At 29.7% G+C, this 16,690-nt stretch overlaps 1 protein-coding gene across 3 annotated transcripts in view; it reads left to right on the top strand.

Moving 5' to 3' along the window:
- LOC142331035 (uncharacterized) overlaps positions 1-16,690 on the top strand; it is a 160,701-nt gene that overhangs the window by 119,566 nt on the left and 24,445 nt on the right. For all 3 annotated transcript variants that reach the window (XM_075376638.1, XM_075376637.1, XM_075376636.1), the window contains exons 17-19: positions 3,217-3,384; positions 10,472-10,638; positions 11,900-12,104. In XM_075376638.1, the coding sequence (XP_075232753.1) occupies positions 3,217-3,384; positions 10,472-10,638; positions 11,900-12,104 (540 nt within the window). The remainder of the gene's footprint in view (positions 1-3,216; positions 3,385-10,471; positions 10,639-11,899; positions 12,105-16,690) is intronic.

Here is a 16,690-nt window from a genome sequence, read left to right as displayed (position 1 = left end):
GTGATGCCAAAACTTTACTTACATGTTTCTACTTTTATTCCATTTCTGGATACCTTCATGTCCCTACTAGATTCGCATTTCTTGAAACAAAGAAATATTGAAAGGCTTTCAGTGTGTTTTACCTACGAGCCAGACTTTCTGCCTCTGCCATCTCAAGTTTCTATTTTCACTTTGCTCACAGAATTCTATGCCAGAAGTAGTTGCCAGGAAGACCTGAATAATGAATTAAAATTAAGGTAAAGAAAAATTGCACTTCTTGAGAAGGGAGACCAACTGAAAACAGCTGTAGGTGGGTTAACTATGTGCAATCCCAATATAATTCCCAAATATATTCACTTTGTTAGAAATACTAGCTGCACTCCCAGTCTCCACATGTACAGAGAACGATGTTTCTCAACATTACACATATTTGCGTAATTCTACTGGAAATACACGTTTCAATGGATTAGTACTCCTCAACGTTCTACAACTACACTGAAACTACACTCCAACTGCAGAACATGTGTTAAATGAACTAATGAAAAAGAAACATCGTTTGGACATTGTATTGTGAATGCTGAAATTTCTGAATATAGTAATGTAATATAAAAATAGACTACATATATTATAAATTTATATTAATTTAACTACCAGTACTCTTTTTAAACAATGATTTTTTAAAACAATAATACATTAATAGAGTACTGATTTGAACGTTTGAGACAACTGCGTTAAATTCTTTATTCAAATTCCTTCATAGAATGTGGATTTATCAGTGCCAGGTTTCATTCTTCAATCTTGGTGAGTTCTATATTGACATGTTGTGTTTAATTAAATTTATTTCATTATATTTGATTGCTTCCATGGATTTTGTATATTATGTAAAGTGTTTTACCTGCCGAATACAAATAACTGTAGCCTAAAGTATTAATGGCATGTGGCACTGGCACAAGCATTTTTGTTATGCAAAATGAAATAATGTTAAAAGTTGTTAAAAAAAATTGTAGCCTAAGGCTGTGAAAAAAATATGTTACAGAAGATTTTATTAGGGTATTTATGAATGTGTTATATTCGAACATTGTAAAATAAATATATCATCACATGATATAATAATAATAAAATAACACACAAAATTTAAAATACCGATGTCAATTGTAAACAATTTCAGTAGTGAGCCCCTTAACAAAATTTTGTGTAAGCCACTGAATAGTTCTATTAATTTTTATACACAGATACTCTTCATTTTAATCCTACTAGTGACATTCACATTGATTTAAAAAAAAAAATTATATATGTGTGGATTCTTCTTTTTATTAATCAAATTATTAAAATTATATGAAATTCAGATAGTGTAGTTTTATCTAATCAATTTGAAAAGAAAAGTTATATTTGCTGCTGTAATATTCTACTACAATTAGATTTTATCATCATTTTTAAAAGTTGAGAATAATATTCTTATGATTTTTTATCATCCTATTTTATTAGTATTTTATTACAAAAATAAATAGGAAAATATATTATTTAAATAAGGAAATAATAATAACTTCTATTTATGATTGCTAGTAACAAATAGATGACTACTCCCAATATTTTGCAGCATTAATCAGTTTGCTTTATGAAACATGTGTATTATGTTTTTATGCTATGAAAATCTTAGCATTACAACAAGATAGACTTATAATAAAAGTATAGTGTGTAGTTTTTCTATTGATTTCTAATATCTTCCTTTCCCATAAACATGTAGGTATTAACAGCTAAGCTGCTTTCATGATCACTGTTTATCTATTTACATAAAGATGACAGCATAATGGCATTCACTCAAAACTTCTTTCTTAACATAAACCACAAAATATAATAAAACATGATCACCCCACAGTTGGTTTTGTTTTATATCCTTAGACAGGTTAACTGAGTTTTTTCAATAAGACTGAATAAATATATTTTCCACTCACTGTTTCAGTTAAGAGAATAGAACTTTTTGATCATGATAAACACTCAGGCCCACTCTTTGTGTCCTAAATTAGTTCTTCAGTTTAAAATAGTTCTTGAATGTTGCCCCTGTATTTTGATTCTCATTTGCATTCAGTAGTTTCAAGACAGTTTTCATCACCAGTAACATGTGATTAAGATATTCATTGCCCTCTCGTTAATAAAAATCTAGAAAAACTGTCAAGGCTGTACATATTTACTCTCAGTTGTCCTTTTTCAGTAGTCAAAAAGCCTCTGATACTTTGTGAACTAAGCTACAGAGTAGCTATGGCACTAGTAATTTATTTTTTAGCCAGAACATTGAAATCTGAGCAAGTGACCAGTGTAATCAATTATCAGAGAATCATTTAACTTTATAAAATTGAAAATTTATTTTGCTACATGTAAGAGGCTTGTTTAGAAAATTTTCCTTCAACAAACACAAAATACTATTTTTATATTCACTTATTACTTTATCACAAGTACTTCCCTTATTTATATACAAAATCCTACAAGTCAAGTTTTGCTGTGTGTTATTAAGATTGCTCTTCTTTCTTTAATAACTAGATCCCACTTCAAATTTTGCATTTGACAGAGTTTAAAGTTTTTACTCATTTTAAGTGCTCAGAAAAATGATTACAAAATTTACCTATCTTAGCTAATACAACAGAGAACTAACTTAAATGTAATGTTGGTGAGAGATCACATAAAAATTAAACATTGGAGACAATTATTATAATAGAAATTGGGTTTTTGTTTTGAGTAAACGTCAGTGTGTCAGAAGTGTTCATTAATGATGTTTTCTTTTGGGTATGTTATATATAACAAATTTCAGTCTGTGTCTTTTCTTAATGTTTCTAGTATTATAATATTTGTGTTAATATGCATATTAATTCGTTTACTCAACATTATTCTTTACACTTTCTGAGTATCATGTGTAGAAAATCCTTCTTGTTTTGGTTATGTCAAAATTATATTTTATTTTGTGTACAACTGAAAAGTTGTTCTTATTGTCTACGCTGTATTTGATTGTAGATTTCTTTTTAGTTTATTTTATGTCATGAAGGGCATTTCTCTCAAACCTCTATTCTTTAACCCAATTGTAACACTGGCATTAAATGATAATTTACAGATAATATTTGTTGAGTTCTGTTGTAGGCAGGTTGTACTTATATAAATATTGATCATTAGTAGCGGTTGAAGATGTAGTGTTATAAACAATACTTATTGAGGGAATTAAAAAAATTTTTTTTTTTCATGTTTTTATAGGAGGTGTTTTAAAGATTATCAATCAGGATCCAATGAAAAACCATAATGAAGAAAATAATCCTCTAGAAAACTTAAAAAGGCAACTGGAAAAACTTGATGAATTAGAAGAACAATTTCCATTATCTTCAGTTACTGATACATATCTTAGATACCCATTTAGTGGACCAGGTTAGTTATAAATTCTCATTCAGCAATATGTCAAAAAAATGTTAAGCATACTGTATGAAGTTTTGTGCAACTTAATATTATAATTAATAATATAACCAAGAAATAGAATGGTTTGAACAGTATAATTATAACTCTGTTATTACATTTTGTTTTGGTGGGATAAGTATGATATTTGGATTTGGTTTTTATGTTAAATGTATATATTAAGTTTGCTGATTAAGATCCAAAATATACTGTTTATTGTAGAAACTGGTAAAAAAAGTAATATTTTTAACTGATTTAAGAATTCAGATATAAAACTGAATTAAAGGATACTTTTATTTGTACTTTGGACGCCACACTGATAATGATATCTAATTATAGTTAAAAGATTATAATTTATAAGATTGTTTTTCCTAATGAGATGTGCTATTTCTGAATAATTAACAGAATAAAGGAATTTGAAAGTTGTTTGTAATCTGATAAATGATTATGTTATTTTGTGCGCTGTTGTCAAGTATGGACACCGTTTTTTTGTATCACGTAAGAGTTTTTCACAATACTAAAAAAAGAAAATGGGAAAAAGGCATATTGTATATATATTCTTCATGGAAAACCTTTATGTATAAAAAAGTAATAGGACTTTAAGAAAAAGGATTTTTGTACATTTTCTTACCTCTACGAAGACTTGTACAGACATTTTCTTTTCTTTTCAATGCTTCTCAGGCCACATTTTCTGTTGTAGTCAGCTTGCGGATCGTCTCTATGGATGCAGCAACAGTAGTCTGCAATCATATTCACATTCCACCTTCCCTGATATCTGCATTCCATTTCCTTTATATCTTGGTAAAATCTTTCACCCAGTTCTTCACTTACAGCACCAAGATTTTCAGGAAAGTAATCAATATGTGAATGTGGAAAATCCACCTTAGGTTGTTTGATGAGCTCATCAAACAACCTAAGTCTTAGAATTTCATTAGCATGTTTTCCACTATACACTTAAAATTTAGGTCCTTATTATTCCCAAGAAATTTCTTTATAACTAAATGCTTTCCTGCCTTTTTTCAATGTCCTCCATTTTGGTTTGAAAGACTTCACCTTTAAAAGGTTTTTGAATATGTGGACTAGTAAAAACACCTTCTTTCACTTTGGCTTCTGACAGTTGTGGAAACTTATGGCATTTATATTTAAAACACTCTCCTTCTTTAGATAGAGCCTTTACAAATTGTTTCATCAATCCCAGTTTGATGTGAAGTAGAGGTAGTAGGACTTTCCATGGATCAACTAAACTTAAACTTTTCCTTATTACATTTTTGCTCTCAGGTTCTAATAATACCCAACATGGCCATTCTTTTCTGGTCCAATTCTTTCTTGTCCCGACTATCCCATTCACACAAAAAGCAAAAATATTTGGTGTATCCTCTCTGCTGCCTAAGAAGCATAGAAAGTACTTTTAGTTCATCACATCTTATCCATTCATGATCACAGTATTTCAGTTTAGACAGAACTAATTGTAAATTCTCACAGCATTCTTTCAGTTACACCGAGCGTCCTTCTGGCACATTTATTGCCATTATGAAGAATAACAGCTTTGAGGCTTTGGACAAGTCAGTAAACAGCCTCCACTCATTCACATCATACTTTATGTTATACTGCTCCATTACACCAGAAACATTGTTACAATAAGTTAATCTTATATCTTCAGAAAAGTACTGAGTAAAGTTTTCTCTGTTTCTGTAACATGAGAAAGAAGTGCCTGTGGCCAGTAAGTTTTTTCTTTTAATCTATATCCTTAAAGTTCTGCTGAATTTTTAGGAAGACTTAAATCTCTGACAAAGTTATTCAGTTCATGCTGTGAAAAAAGTTGTGGTTCGGAACTACCAGGAATAAAATTAACATCATCATTATCATTTTCATCATCCTGCAATTCTGTTTCAGAGTTGTTTAGTATATCTTCTAGTTTTTCTGGAACTGAAGGTACAGGCACACCAGAGTCATGAGGTACAGGGTGTATTGCCGGATAACAATTTGGATACACAATTTCTTATTCTTTAGATTGAACCCTTGTACATTACTAGAACAGAAGTATAAATCATCACTGTGATTTTGTGGTTCACTCCAGACCAAAAAGACTTTTTCTTACCTTTTGTCCATTTGCGTAGCTTTTCCACACAAGTAGAACAAACTGTATGAGGGGCCCATGTTTTATCTTGGTCACAAAGTTTTACCCCAAAATAGGCGTAGTACATTTTTTTAACAAAGTCTTTAATATTTCTTTGCTGTTTCTTTAACACAAACTCCTTGCAAATGTAACAGAAGTTATTAGGTGAATTAACACAACCCCTTGAATCCATTTCAAAATATAAAAACACAAGGACAGCACAAATAAAATAACTTTAAAAAATGAAAGAAAACTAAAGCACTATAGAAGGTTTAGAAAACTATTTAACACTAGTAAAACCTTTCAACAAATGTTTTAATTACAACTTATTTATTTTTATTTCAGTAGAGTGAAGGGGAATAGGAATGAGTGAGTCATCACCTTAGCTAATAGCTTGACAAAAATGACTTGTGAAGTCACGCTAATTAATTGTATTATATCATGTTATTAGTCACTTATCTTACTGTATCTAACCAAAATTAAGTACAATACTTGTTTGTATTTATTCCATATAACCAAATATAATAAAATATCAAAAAAATTAACATAGGCCTAATTTTTTATTTGTTTTATAAATAAAATATATATTGATTATCAATTTTGAGAATATTAAAAATTGATTTGGTGATAAAATGGTACTTGATAGAATTTTTTGGCTATTTTTCTGAAACTAGCACACAGAAATCTAAAAGAATCAGTTATTAGTTTTCAAACAACTTTTCCATTGTTGACCTGTGTTATCTCTGCCCTATCTCCGATAATGAAATAAAGCTTCCACTGTTTATATAATAAACAGTATAAGTTATTTATGAATAAATTTTATTTAATAATTTATATAATACAAATAGTCAAGTAGATTATTATATGTAGAATTGTAGATCCAAGCTTTTAACTGAACATAATTTTTTTCAAAAAAAAATCTTTTAGTTATTTTTTATGTCAAAACGGTACTTCCTTAAAAAACATGGCACTATCATATCATATATTGTAGGTTACTGAGAGTAAATGTGATTTAATTTAGGTGTTTCTTCATGGTAGACTGCCTAGGTTATCTTCCTGTTAAAGCGTTTGTTTTTAATTGAATTTTTGTTTCACACCTAGCTCATCTTTAGATTCTAAAATTCATTACAATTTAATATTAAATGAATTTTTATTTTGTGGTCCTACCTTAAATATGATACTAATGACAATTAATCACTTGTTCATGAATAATTTTATTAATGTTATAATTTCCTTTTTGTTACTTCGGTTTTGTTAAAATTATCTTATTTATGCATAAAAGTTTAAAATTATTCCTTATTTAACAATATTTCACAATTTTTTTTTTCATTTGTTTATTTTTGTTAATCATAAAGATTTTTTTTAGTCACAGAAAGTATTAAATTTTACTTATAAGATATTTGGTTTGTCAGAAACTTTTGAAGTTATGAAAAATGGGGAATTTCATGCTTAACATTGAATATACTATGAAAATGTTTAAATGGCTCTAGAACTTAATGCCTTGCTGCTAAAAAGTAACATATATTATTACTGTATGTATTATCACAGATGAGAGCAGAGCATAAGGTAACCAATGACCACCACCATGATAACATTTTAGTACTCTTGTAGTGACAGTCACACATAATAATTCTTAACTTACATATAGAAAAGGTTTATTGTGGTTTTTCTTTTGTTTCTATTACTTCTGTTTGTTTTTTTATGTTTGTAGGATATTCTAAATATAACATATAAAGCAACTAGCAGACCCGGCAATGCTTCGCTATTGCTATATATATATATATATATATATAGAGAGAGAGAGAGAGAGAGAGAGAGAGAGAGAGAGAGAGTTTAAATGAACACAATTGAAAATTTGATAAAAAATTAAAAAACTGAACTTCACAAATTTTACCTTTCACTTATTCTCCTTCCCCTGTTCCCTTTCCAACTTCTCCCTTTCACCCTTCTCCCTCACCCCTCTTCCAGTTTACTTTTTACCCTTCCTATTTTCCCCTTTTCCCCGCTTTCCATTTTCCCCCTTTTCCTTTTGCCCGCGTGTAAATCGGTCCATTAGTTTTTTGGTCTTTAGTAGACACACATACAAACATGCCTTTTATATATATATATATATATATATATATATATATATATATATATAGAATAAAAAAGTCTGTTTGTATATTTGTTTGTTTTGTAAATATCTCGACACCAGCCCCACCTAGCAGGTATAGTTTTTGCAAAAAATATTCCTTTTCATGTAACTAATATTCATATTCTGAATATGAAGCAAATCGGTCCATAAATATAATTTTTCTAAATATCTCAACCCCAGCGCCATCTAGCGGGTTCATTTTTTGCAGAGATAATTCTTTCCATGTAAGTACATGTATTCTGAATATGAGGCAAATCGGACCATAAATACAATTTTTTGAAATATCTCTACGCCAGCACCACCTAGCGGGTCTAAACTAATACAGAAACCTTCCCTGGCATGTCTCCAACCATTCCCCAAAGTTTCATTGCTATCGGATGAACGGTTTAAGAAGGCATAAGAGACATACTGACAGACAAACATTCATTTTTATATATATAGATAGATAAAACATAATAGCTTATCACAATCCCTGATGTGTTACTGATATAACTAAGTAAGACTGATTTACAAGCAAGTTATTACAGATAAGTGAAATATCACAAAATACTGCTTCTTATGTTTAATCAAATGGCCTAGTATAAATCATTTTATAAATATTTATTTTAAATATTCATTCTAACTTAATGAATTACATAAATGTCATCATTAATTAATTTTAACGACAGAAGTTTGATTTTGTAGGTTTTAATTTTAACATTTGCCCTTCATTAACCTTATTCACTATTCTCTAATTCATAAATTAAAAAAATAGAAAAAATCATTTGGCCACTAGTTAAAAATGTATTAAATATTATACATACAACATAGAGCTAAAGAAGCCTTCTTTTATAATAATCATAATATAATAATAGTAATCATTGCAAAAATAACAATAAAACTGCCAATTAAGGTGGTTTTAGTATTAGATAATTCACCTACCCATCTTGTTGTTTGATGTGGAATGTGAAATGTAAAAGATAAGAGAATTTATTTGATGTGAAATTTAAGAGATCAGTTGTTAGTAGAATTTATGGATAATAGTTATTTTGTTTTAGTTAGCAAATATTGATTATCCCACTTGATATACATATGTTTCTAAAACAGCTAAGTGTATGATAGATTTGATTTTGTGTAATTGTTATAATACTGCTAATATTCTTGATTTAAGTGCTGTATATTATATTTTTGTTTCATATCATTATCAATTTTATTGTATTTAAATTATGATCCTCATGTATACACTTTTGAAAGTCATTCACAATTTAACTACAAAAAAAATCTTTTTTTTTTAAATGGGACTCTAATAAGGCAGAACTATTTCATCAAGTATGTAGAATTTGGTTAAGGTTCTATATTGTAAATTCACCCAGTATATTGTGTAAAACTTTGCTTGTCACTGTAGTTATTAAAGACGCATATTTCATGCTGAAACATAGAAGATAGCTTATGATAATTAACAACATGAAGCACATTGTATATGATTTTTAATTTAAAACTTCTAAAAAAAAATTAATAGACAACTGTCTTTTTGTAAGAAAGAGGGTTTTACTGAGCTGACGTACAGCTTTATTTTTTAAGATTATTTATAAAAATTTTGTTTATTGTAAAGAAATAATAATAGCTGTATTTTCAAATTTAAATCATCGTATGTAATTCCTGTTGATGTCTAAAATATTAAAACAAAGATATTAATGCTCACCTTAATATTAAAGAGTAGGAGGAGCATTTCTATTTTTTGTCAGTGTATCCCCTGCACCTTAGATTCTAATGTATATTTTGGTTTGTTAATTCTTATTTAGATGATTCATTTGTTGAAAGTGAAATAATATTTATTTATGTAAATCAGTTCAGCAGTAGTTTTGAATTAGCTTCAAAATTAGATTCTTTATTTACTAGTGTTGTTAAATGATATTTTAGAAAGCGAGTCAATACCCAATTTATAAACAAAGTTTTATTTATTTATTTATGCTTTGCCAAAAAAAAATGTGATAAAAACCAATACAGCTAATTATTGGGGAAATTTCTTTGACTAATTGTACTTGAGCATTTTTTCACAAACTTTATTGAATTACATGTTGCAAGGATTGAAATAGAAAGTAAAACAAACTTTGTTGAATCATGTGCTGTGAGGAATGAAACAGAAGGTACTTTGCAGACTACAGAATGGGTTTTTGTTAGCTGTATAAATATTACAGGATTCTCCACCGTGGAAAACAGAATTCAGTCTGAAAATAGCTCTTAAATTCTTTTTTAAATAAATTTTCATCCACCTGCCCAAAGTCAGTAGAGGCAGATCTTTATGCTAGCATGATTTAAAATAACAGAATTTGAAAATTTTCTTTGATTTCCTAGTCTCATAGTTAGGTGATGAATATCAGTTAGAAAATCTTTTATACCTTTATTTTATAGAGTTCTATAAAAAATAACAGTTCAAAATATTTGCTCATAAAGGTAAATAGAGTTGTTTTATGAATTACTGCCTTATCAGCACTTTCAAAAATATAAAATTTAAATCATAACCAGTTTTGAAATTATTCTGAACTGTTACTACAGTTTTTTAATATTAGTTTACTTTCTTGACTTTTTGCACTTGATGTATACTTTCAACTATTTTATTAATTGTTATATAGAACTCATTATTTATGTCTGTAAATAATGAGTTCAGTGGAAAAAGATAATTTTGTTAAAGTTGAATTAGAATTTCAGTTTTATTTTGACTATACCATTTTTTGTTCATACGTGTAAAAAAATTTTTTTAATATAATAAAAAATGGCCTTTTTGTATAAAAAATCCATTTTTCTTTTAAATTTTGTTAATGGTATGATTACAGCTGGTTCGAGTTGTGAATTAGAATTCTATAGGCACCGACTTCATCTAGAACGTGAATCAGTCAGAAGGGCTAAACAAGCATTATCTGAACAAAGAAATTTATTAGAATCAAAGCAAATTCAATTAAGACACAAACAAACATCATCTACATTGCAGCAATTACAGCAGGTATGTATTTTGTACTTTTTTTTTTGTTTGAATTTTGATGTAACCTTTTACTGATAAAGTGAAATATGATAAATAAATAAATGAACTATATCTTATAACTAAACAACTAAATAACTATTTGTAGTTATTTATATCTTATAAATGCATTTGCATTGTTTGAAGATTAGTTAAATCTCATCAATTCTATTTCAAGCTGTGACATACATTTTAAACATGTGTGGAAAGGTATGTTAGGCCATGAGTCAAATAGTTGCAAAAATACTAGTTTTTGTTAGATAATATAAAAGTATACTTCTACAAAATTAATGATTATAGAACTCTAGAGCAAGAAATTATATTGCTCTCTTAAAAATGTTATCATATTTCTTTCTTAGTTTTGTGTTTGTCAGTGCATTAAAAGAAAATTTGACTACTGACAATACAATTTAGTGGAAAAAACTAGATACCGAAATTTATTTCTCGTGCTGAGTTGAAACATGTGTATAACACATTGTTTTACAGCAGAATGAGTACATTAATCTGCTTCTTTACACTGTCTGTCCCAGTCTTTCACATGGTTGTGACAGATGTGAAGTGCATGAGATACAAGAGGCACCAGCCAGAGTTGTATTCTCTGAGAGTAATGATGTTCACTTTACAGCCAACCCACCCAGTGAATAAAGTGGAAAAGTCACTTGGATTAACACTTGATAGCTGAATATAAATTGTATTTCAGTGAGCCTGGCACTTGTTATGTGAAGAATATCACAGTGGCAATAAAGCCCTAATTGTGGGAAATCAACATAACAGAATGCTGCCTTAATCCCAATTGTTTTGTAACCCAAATAGGTTAAAAGTATTAAATGCAGTAGTTTGGAATGATTTTTCATTAATTAATCCAGTTATCCTGAATGTCAAATAATTATATCATTATATAATAATAATTTTTCTCATTTTCTTTTAAAAAAATTGTTTCATTTCCTGATGAAAGTAATTCCAGTTTTCAAAAAACATATTGTAGCAAATTTTATACAAGAGTATTGAAAGTATAGAATTAGTATCTGTAAAATAATTTCTTGAAAGAAGACTTGAAAAAATTAATTTAGAGACATAGTTGCTGTGATCAATTTTTTAGTTCACAAAATACAGTCCATTATTTTATGTTATATTTATACATGAAGAAATCATGGATTGGGTCTGTGTGTATAAGGTTTTGTAATGTAAATTTCTGTTTTTGGTTGTATATTTCATTTTATTGATTTATCTTTAAATGATATAACAGGAAGAAAAGGAACTCACAGACATGGAAGTACATTTACATCGAACTAAAGCTTTATTAGGAGAAAAAATAATTAGATTAAAACATCTTGAATTGTCATTGGAACAGTTGTCACCTACTCCAACACACTTTTCTCCCTCAAATTCGTTATCAGAACCATCACATAGCTCAGGTTTTAGTGGAAGTGATGTGGATTCAGCTGCTTACGGTAAGAATTTTTTAGAAATTTATTTTTAGTAGGGATTCGGAGGCTTGGCAATACCCAATAGATATTAGGCTTATTTTGCAGTTCCTATACATAAAAGAGGGCTCACATATGAGGACCAGTATCAAGGATGCGGGTCTTCTATATCTTTAATCTAGAGGACCTGGTGGGATCAGACCTGCAGAACTATAAGGGCAAGTCAAAAATTATCTACACTTTCACCATAACACATTCAACATTGTCATACTGCCTTTCGATGTTCATTAAAATCAGTTATCATTGGGAATTCTTATGCAGTTAGACTGAGATTAAAAATAATTTGAAAAATAAGAACTACTGTTAAAGAAATTTTTTTAGTACAAACTAGTTTAATACCCTTATCACCGACAGCTTTTTTATCACTCAAGTCACATATTCTGAATTTATTAAGACAGAGGGTTAGAAAATTGTATCTTCTATAATAGATGTATGGCAGAAAATTACTTGCCAATATATTAAAAACATACTTTGAATTATTACCTAGTGGGAAATTATACAAGGGATATCTCTAAAGTAAAGACCACTGGGAAATTTCTCTCCTTAGGTTGGCGTACCTGTGTTATTCATGGCCACACTAGTAATGTATACTCTGCATTGTTGTCACATTGTAATATGTTTGATTATGTGTGTACATTATAAAATGAATAGGAAAATCAATGTTGCCATCCACTGAAATACGTGGAGTCATACGTCTTTTAAATCATCAAAACATTAAGCCAGCTGAAATTCATAGGTATTAGGTTTCTGTGTATGGTGATAATGTAATAAATAAAAGAAACGTCCAAAATGGTGTGATAGGTTTAGAAATAACAGAATTAATGTGCATGATGAAGAACGTTCAGCAAGGACTAGTTGAAACCCGTCAATGATGAAATCAGAAAAGATCATCACTCAACGATCTCAACCTAGGCGTTCTTTTCCCTGATGTTTCAAGAGCTGTTATCGGTTGCATTGTTCGTCACCATTTAGGCTTCAGAAAGTTTTGTGCACGTTGGGTGCCGCACATCTTAACGAAACATCACAAAAAATCCGAATGGGATCTGCTTTGGAATTTTTGATGCACTGCACAGAAAAAGGTGATAAGTTCCTTAATTCAATTATTAATGGAGATGAAACATGGATTTTGTATTATACGCCAGAGAGAAAACAGCAGTCAAGTGAATGGCGTCATCCTCAGTCACCAACCAGACCAACAAAGGTCAAACTACCACAGCCATTTGGATGCAATCCAATGGCCACAGTCTTATGGAATCAATTTGACATACTGTTGATTGATTTTATGCCACGTGGAACACTATAAATGCAGAAGCCAGTTGCGAAATTCTATGTACAAGGCATGTTTTTAAAGTAAGTACCCACACCTTTGGATTACACGGCGCAGTTTTTTTAAGGTCTACAATACATTATAGAGTTTATTATGTCACCACAAGGCAAAAACTCCACCAGCAACACCCCCTTCCTGTCCCAAAACACTATATACATGATTTTCTAGTCCGAAATTGTTTGCTTAAACTTCACTTTCTTAGGTGATGTTGAATGCTGTCATTCCATGTATTGCTGCTTTGATTCCGGTGTAATGTAAGTCACCCATGTTTCGTCGCCTGTGACAATTTGGCTTAAAAGATCATCACGCTTTACATTGTATCACTCAAGAAAAGTTAACACACTGCCTAAATGTTTGGTTTTGTGCACCTCAGTCAACATTTTCAGTACCCAGCATGAGCACAATTGTCAATAATTTAAGCATTCGGTCACAATTTCATAGACAACACTTCTTGAAACTTGAGAAAACTCTTCAGATAGCAAAGAAATCATAAAGTGTCTGTTCTCTCTCATTTTTTTGTCAACTTTCTGCACCAATTCTTCAGTAATGACAGAAGGTCATCCATTCCATTCCTCATTATGAACATTCTGGCAGCCATCTTTAAAAGCGTTAACCTATTTTCATACCATTCCATCGCTCATAATGTTTTCTTCATACACTTCACTGATCTGACAATGAATTTCAGCCACTTTCACACCTTTAGCACTAAGAAAACAAATCACACCACGTATTTCACAGTCGACAGGATTCTTGATCAATGAAGACATTTTAAATACTCACAAACAAACGTAAACACAGTTGAATATTTCCATAATGACATCTGTGGCTTGCCAACGGATGCAGGTACATCGTGCACATTTGTGGAATGCCGACCACAGCATAGCAGTGGTGGAATTTCAAAACAGTACTTTAAAAACACACCTTGTAAGTTACAGTGCGCCATTCAAAATTGGTGACGTAGGTGACTTACTGACGGTGTTGTCCTGATGCACGATAATGCACGTCCACATGTTGCATGTCCAACACGTGATTTACTGAGAACATTTGGATGGGAAATTTATGATCACCCATCATGTAGTTTGGACTTAGCTACTTCTGATTACCATTTGTCTAGAAAATTGAAAGAAGTTTTGAGTGATAAGCAATTCACAGGTGACGATGAACTTAAAAATACTCTTAATCAGTGGCTAAATGGACTGGCGGCAGAAGAATATGACAAGGATATATTGAAGCTGGTGTATCACTAAGATAAATGTTTTAAGTCTTGTGGTGATTTTATAGAGAAGTACTATAAGAGAAATAAAAAATATTTATAAAGTTTTCAGAATAAATCTTTTTACAATGAAAAGGTCTTTACTTTAGAGATAACATCTTGTATTTTATTAATTTTTTTACTAGATAATGTATAAAGTGATTATTATTAGCATATTAATAGTAAATATTTATTTTTATTATTAATAAATGCCATATTGTTTAGGTTCAATTTTCTTAAAATCTGGCACCATTGGTATTACACAATTTATATAAAAATGAAGTATCAATTTGCTAACAGTTGTGAGTATTGACTATCCATTCGCTTTCAGATTATTCCTGCATCATCAGGGATTACTGATTAATTATGAATTTTATAGTTGTCCTTATAAATTTTTATAAATGGGAATTAAAATGAAAATAAAATTTAAAATTATGTTCATAACAGTTGATTATTGGTTGTCAATAGTTAAAGTAAGTTAAATAAGTACTATTGACAATCAACTGTTATGAACATAATAATTTTAAAGTTTATTTTCATCTTAATTCCCATTTATAAAAATTTATATGCACAACTATAAAATTCATAATTATTCAGTAATCCCTGATGATGGAGGAATAATATAGTCAACACTCATAATTGTTGGTAAGTGGATACTTTATTTTTATATAAATACCACATCATTTAACAAAGGATATGTATTACAAGAAATCCCTTTTCAAAATTATAAAATTGTAACATTACAAGACAGCAAGCAATATTTCCAGAAGATTATTTGGGGCAGAATTTACAAAAATTTGTTAGAAAAAGAAATCAGCAAAATAGATTAAAAATTTAAGAAAAAAAAATTCTAAATGACTTGACAAGATGAAAAGAAAGATGAGTGAAAGGGCAAAGAGTTTTTGGAAAAGAATTAAGTCTGGGCTTTGTAAATGTGATCCTTAGAGAGATATCTCAGATCGAGAGAGAAAAAAGAATCAGTTGTTAAACTTTTTAACAATATTGCAAGTAGAAGTAAAACCAGTGTTATCAAGAAGTTTCAAACACTTATTAAGTGTTTCTTATTATTAAGAACCACTCTCACCCTATCAAAATATCATTAAGTATGTTCCATTGCATATGATCTTACCTTTACTGTTTTCAAATTAATAATGATTTAGCATCTTCATCATTCGCTACTAAAATACTTAGTATGAGGATCGTCCAGAAAGTAAAAGCTGTTTTTGTTTTGTAAATTGTATTGTATTACATAATAATCTATATTTTTTAAACTATTTTTCACATAATTACCTCTTAAGTTCAAGTGTTTGTCAAATTGTGATACCAGTTTTTTTTCCAAAGAAGAAGTCTTTTGCCAGTCCATTAAACCATTCTCGAACAGCAGTCTTGATGTCGTCTGCACTTTCATGTAACAGAGACCATGAATGAACAGGAAAGTTATCACTAAATTCATCTAATGTGAAATGCCGTTTTTCTTTAATATTTCTATCAATTTGCTCTTGCAGCTGTTCAATAATGAAAGTAGGATGTCCTAAGCATTGCTCATCAGAACAGATGTTTTCCCTGTCATGAATAAACGACACTATTTTCTTATGTTTTCTTCATTCATTACACTGTCATCATATACAACAGTAATTTGAAAATGAATTTCCACAGGACGAACACCTTGTGCATTCAAAAATCATATGATTGATTGTACGTCACAGTCGATTTATTTTTATTTTTTTCAATCTTTTTATTCATTATAAACACATAAAATCACTCCATAATATGCAGCTACAAATTTTTGTACAGCACTAGCAGTACAACTGAGACCAGTTGGCCTTAACCCACTGTTGTGTGACACTACACACATGCAATGCATAAATAGTTTTTACTTTCTGGACAGCCTTCATATTATAATAATTTGTTGTTCCAACACATTGTTGGTTTGTTTTTATAGAGCTCATTTCCTTTAACTGGAATAATATTAGA

Source organism: Lycorma delicatula, chromosome 10 (genome assembly GCF_047948215.1).
Source record: "Lycorma delicatula isolate Av1 chromosome 10, ASM4794821v1, whole genome shotgun sequence".
In the NCBI taxonomy this organism is placed as follows: Eukaryota; Metazoa; Arthropoda; class Insecta; order Hemiptera; family Fulgoridae; genus Lycorma; species Lycorma delicatula.
This window is presented reverse-complemented; position numbering and strand designations above follow the sequence as displayed.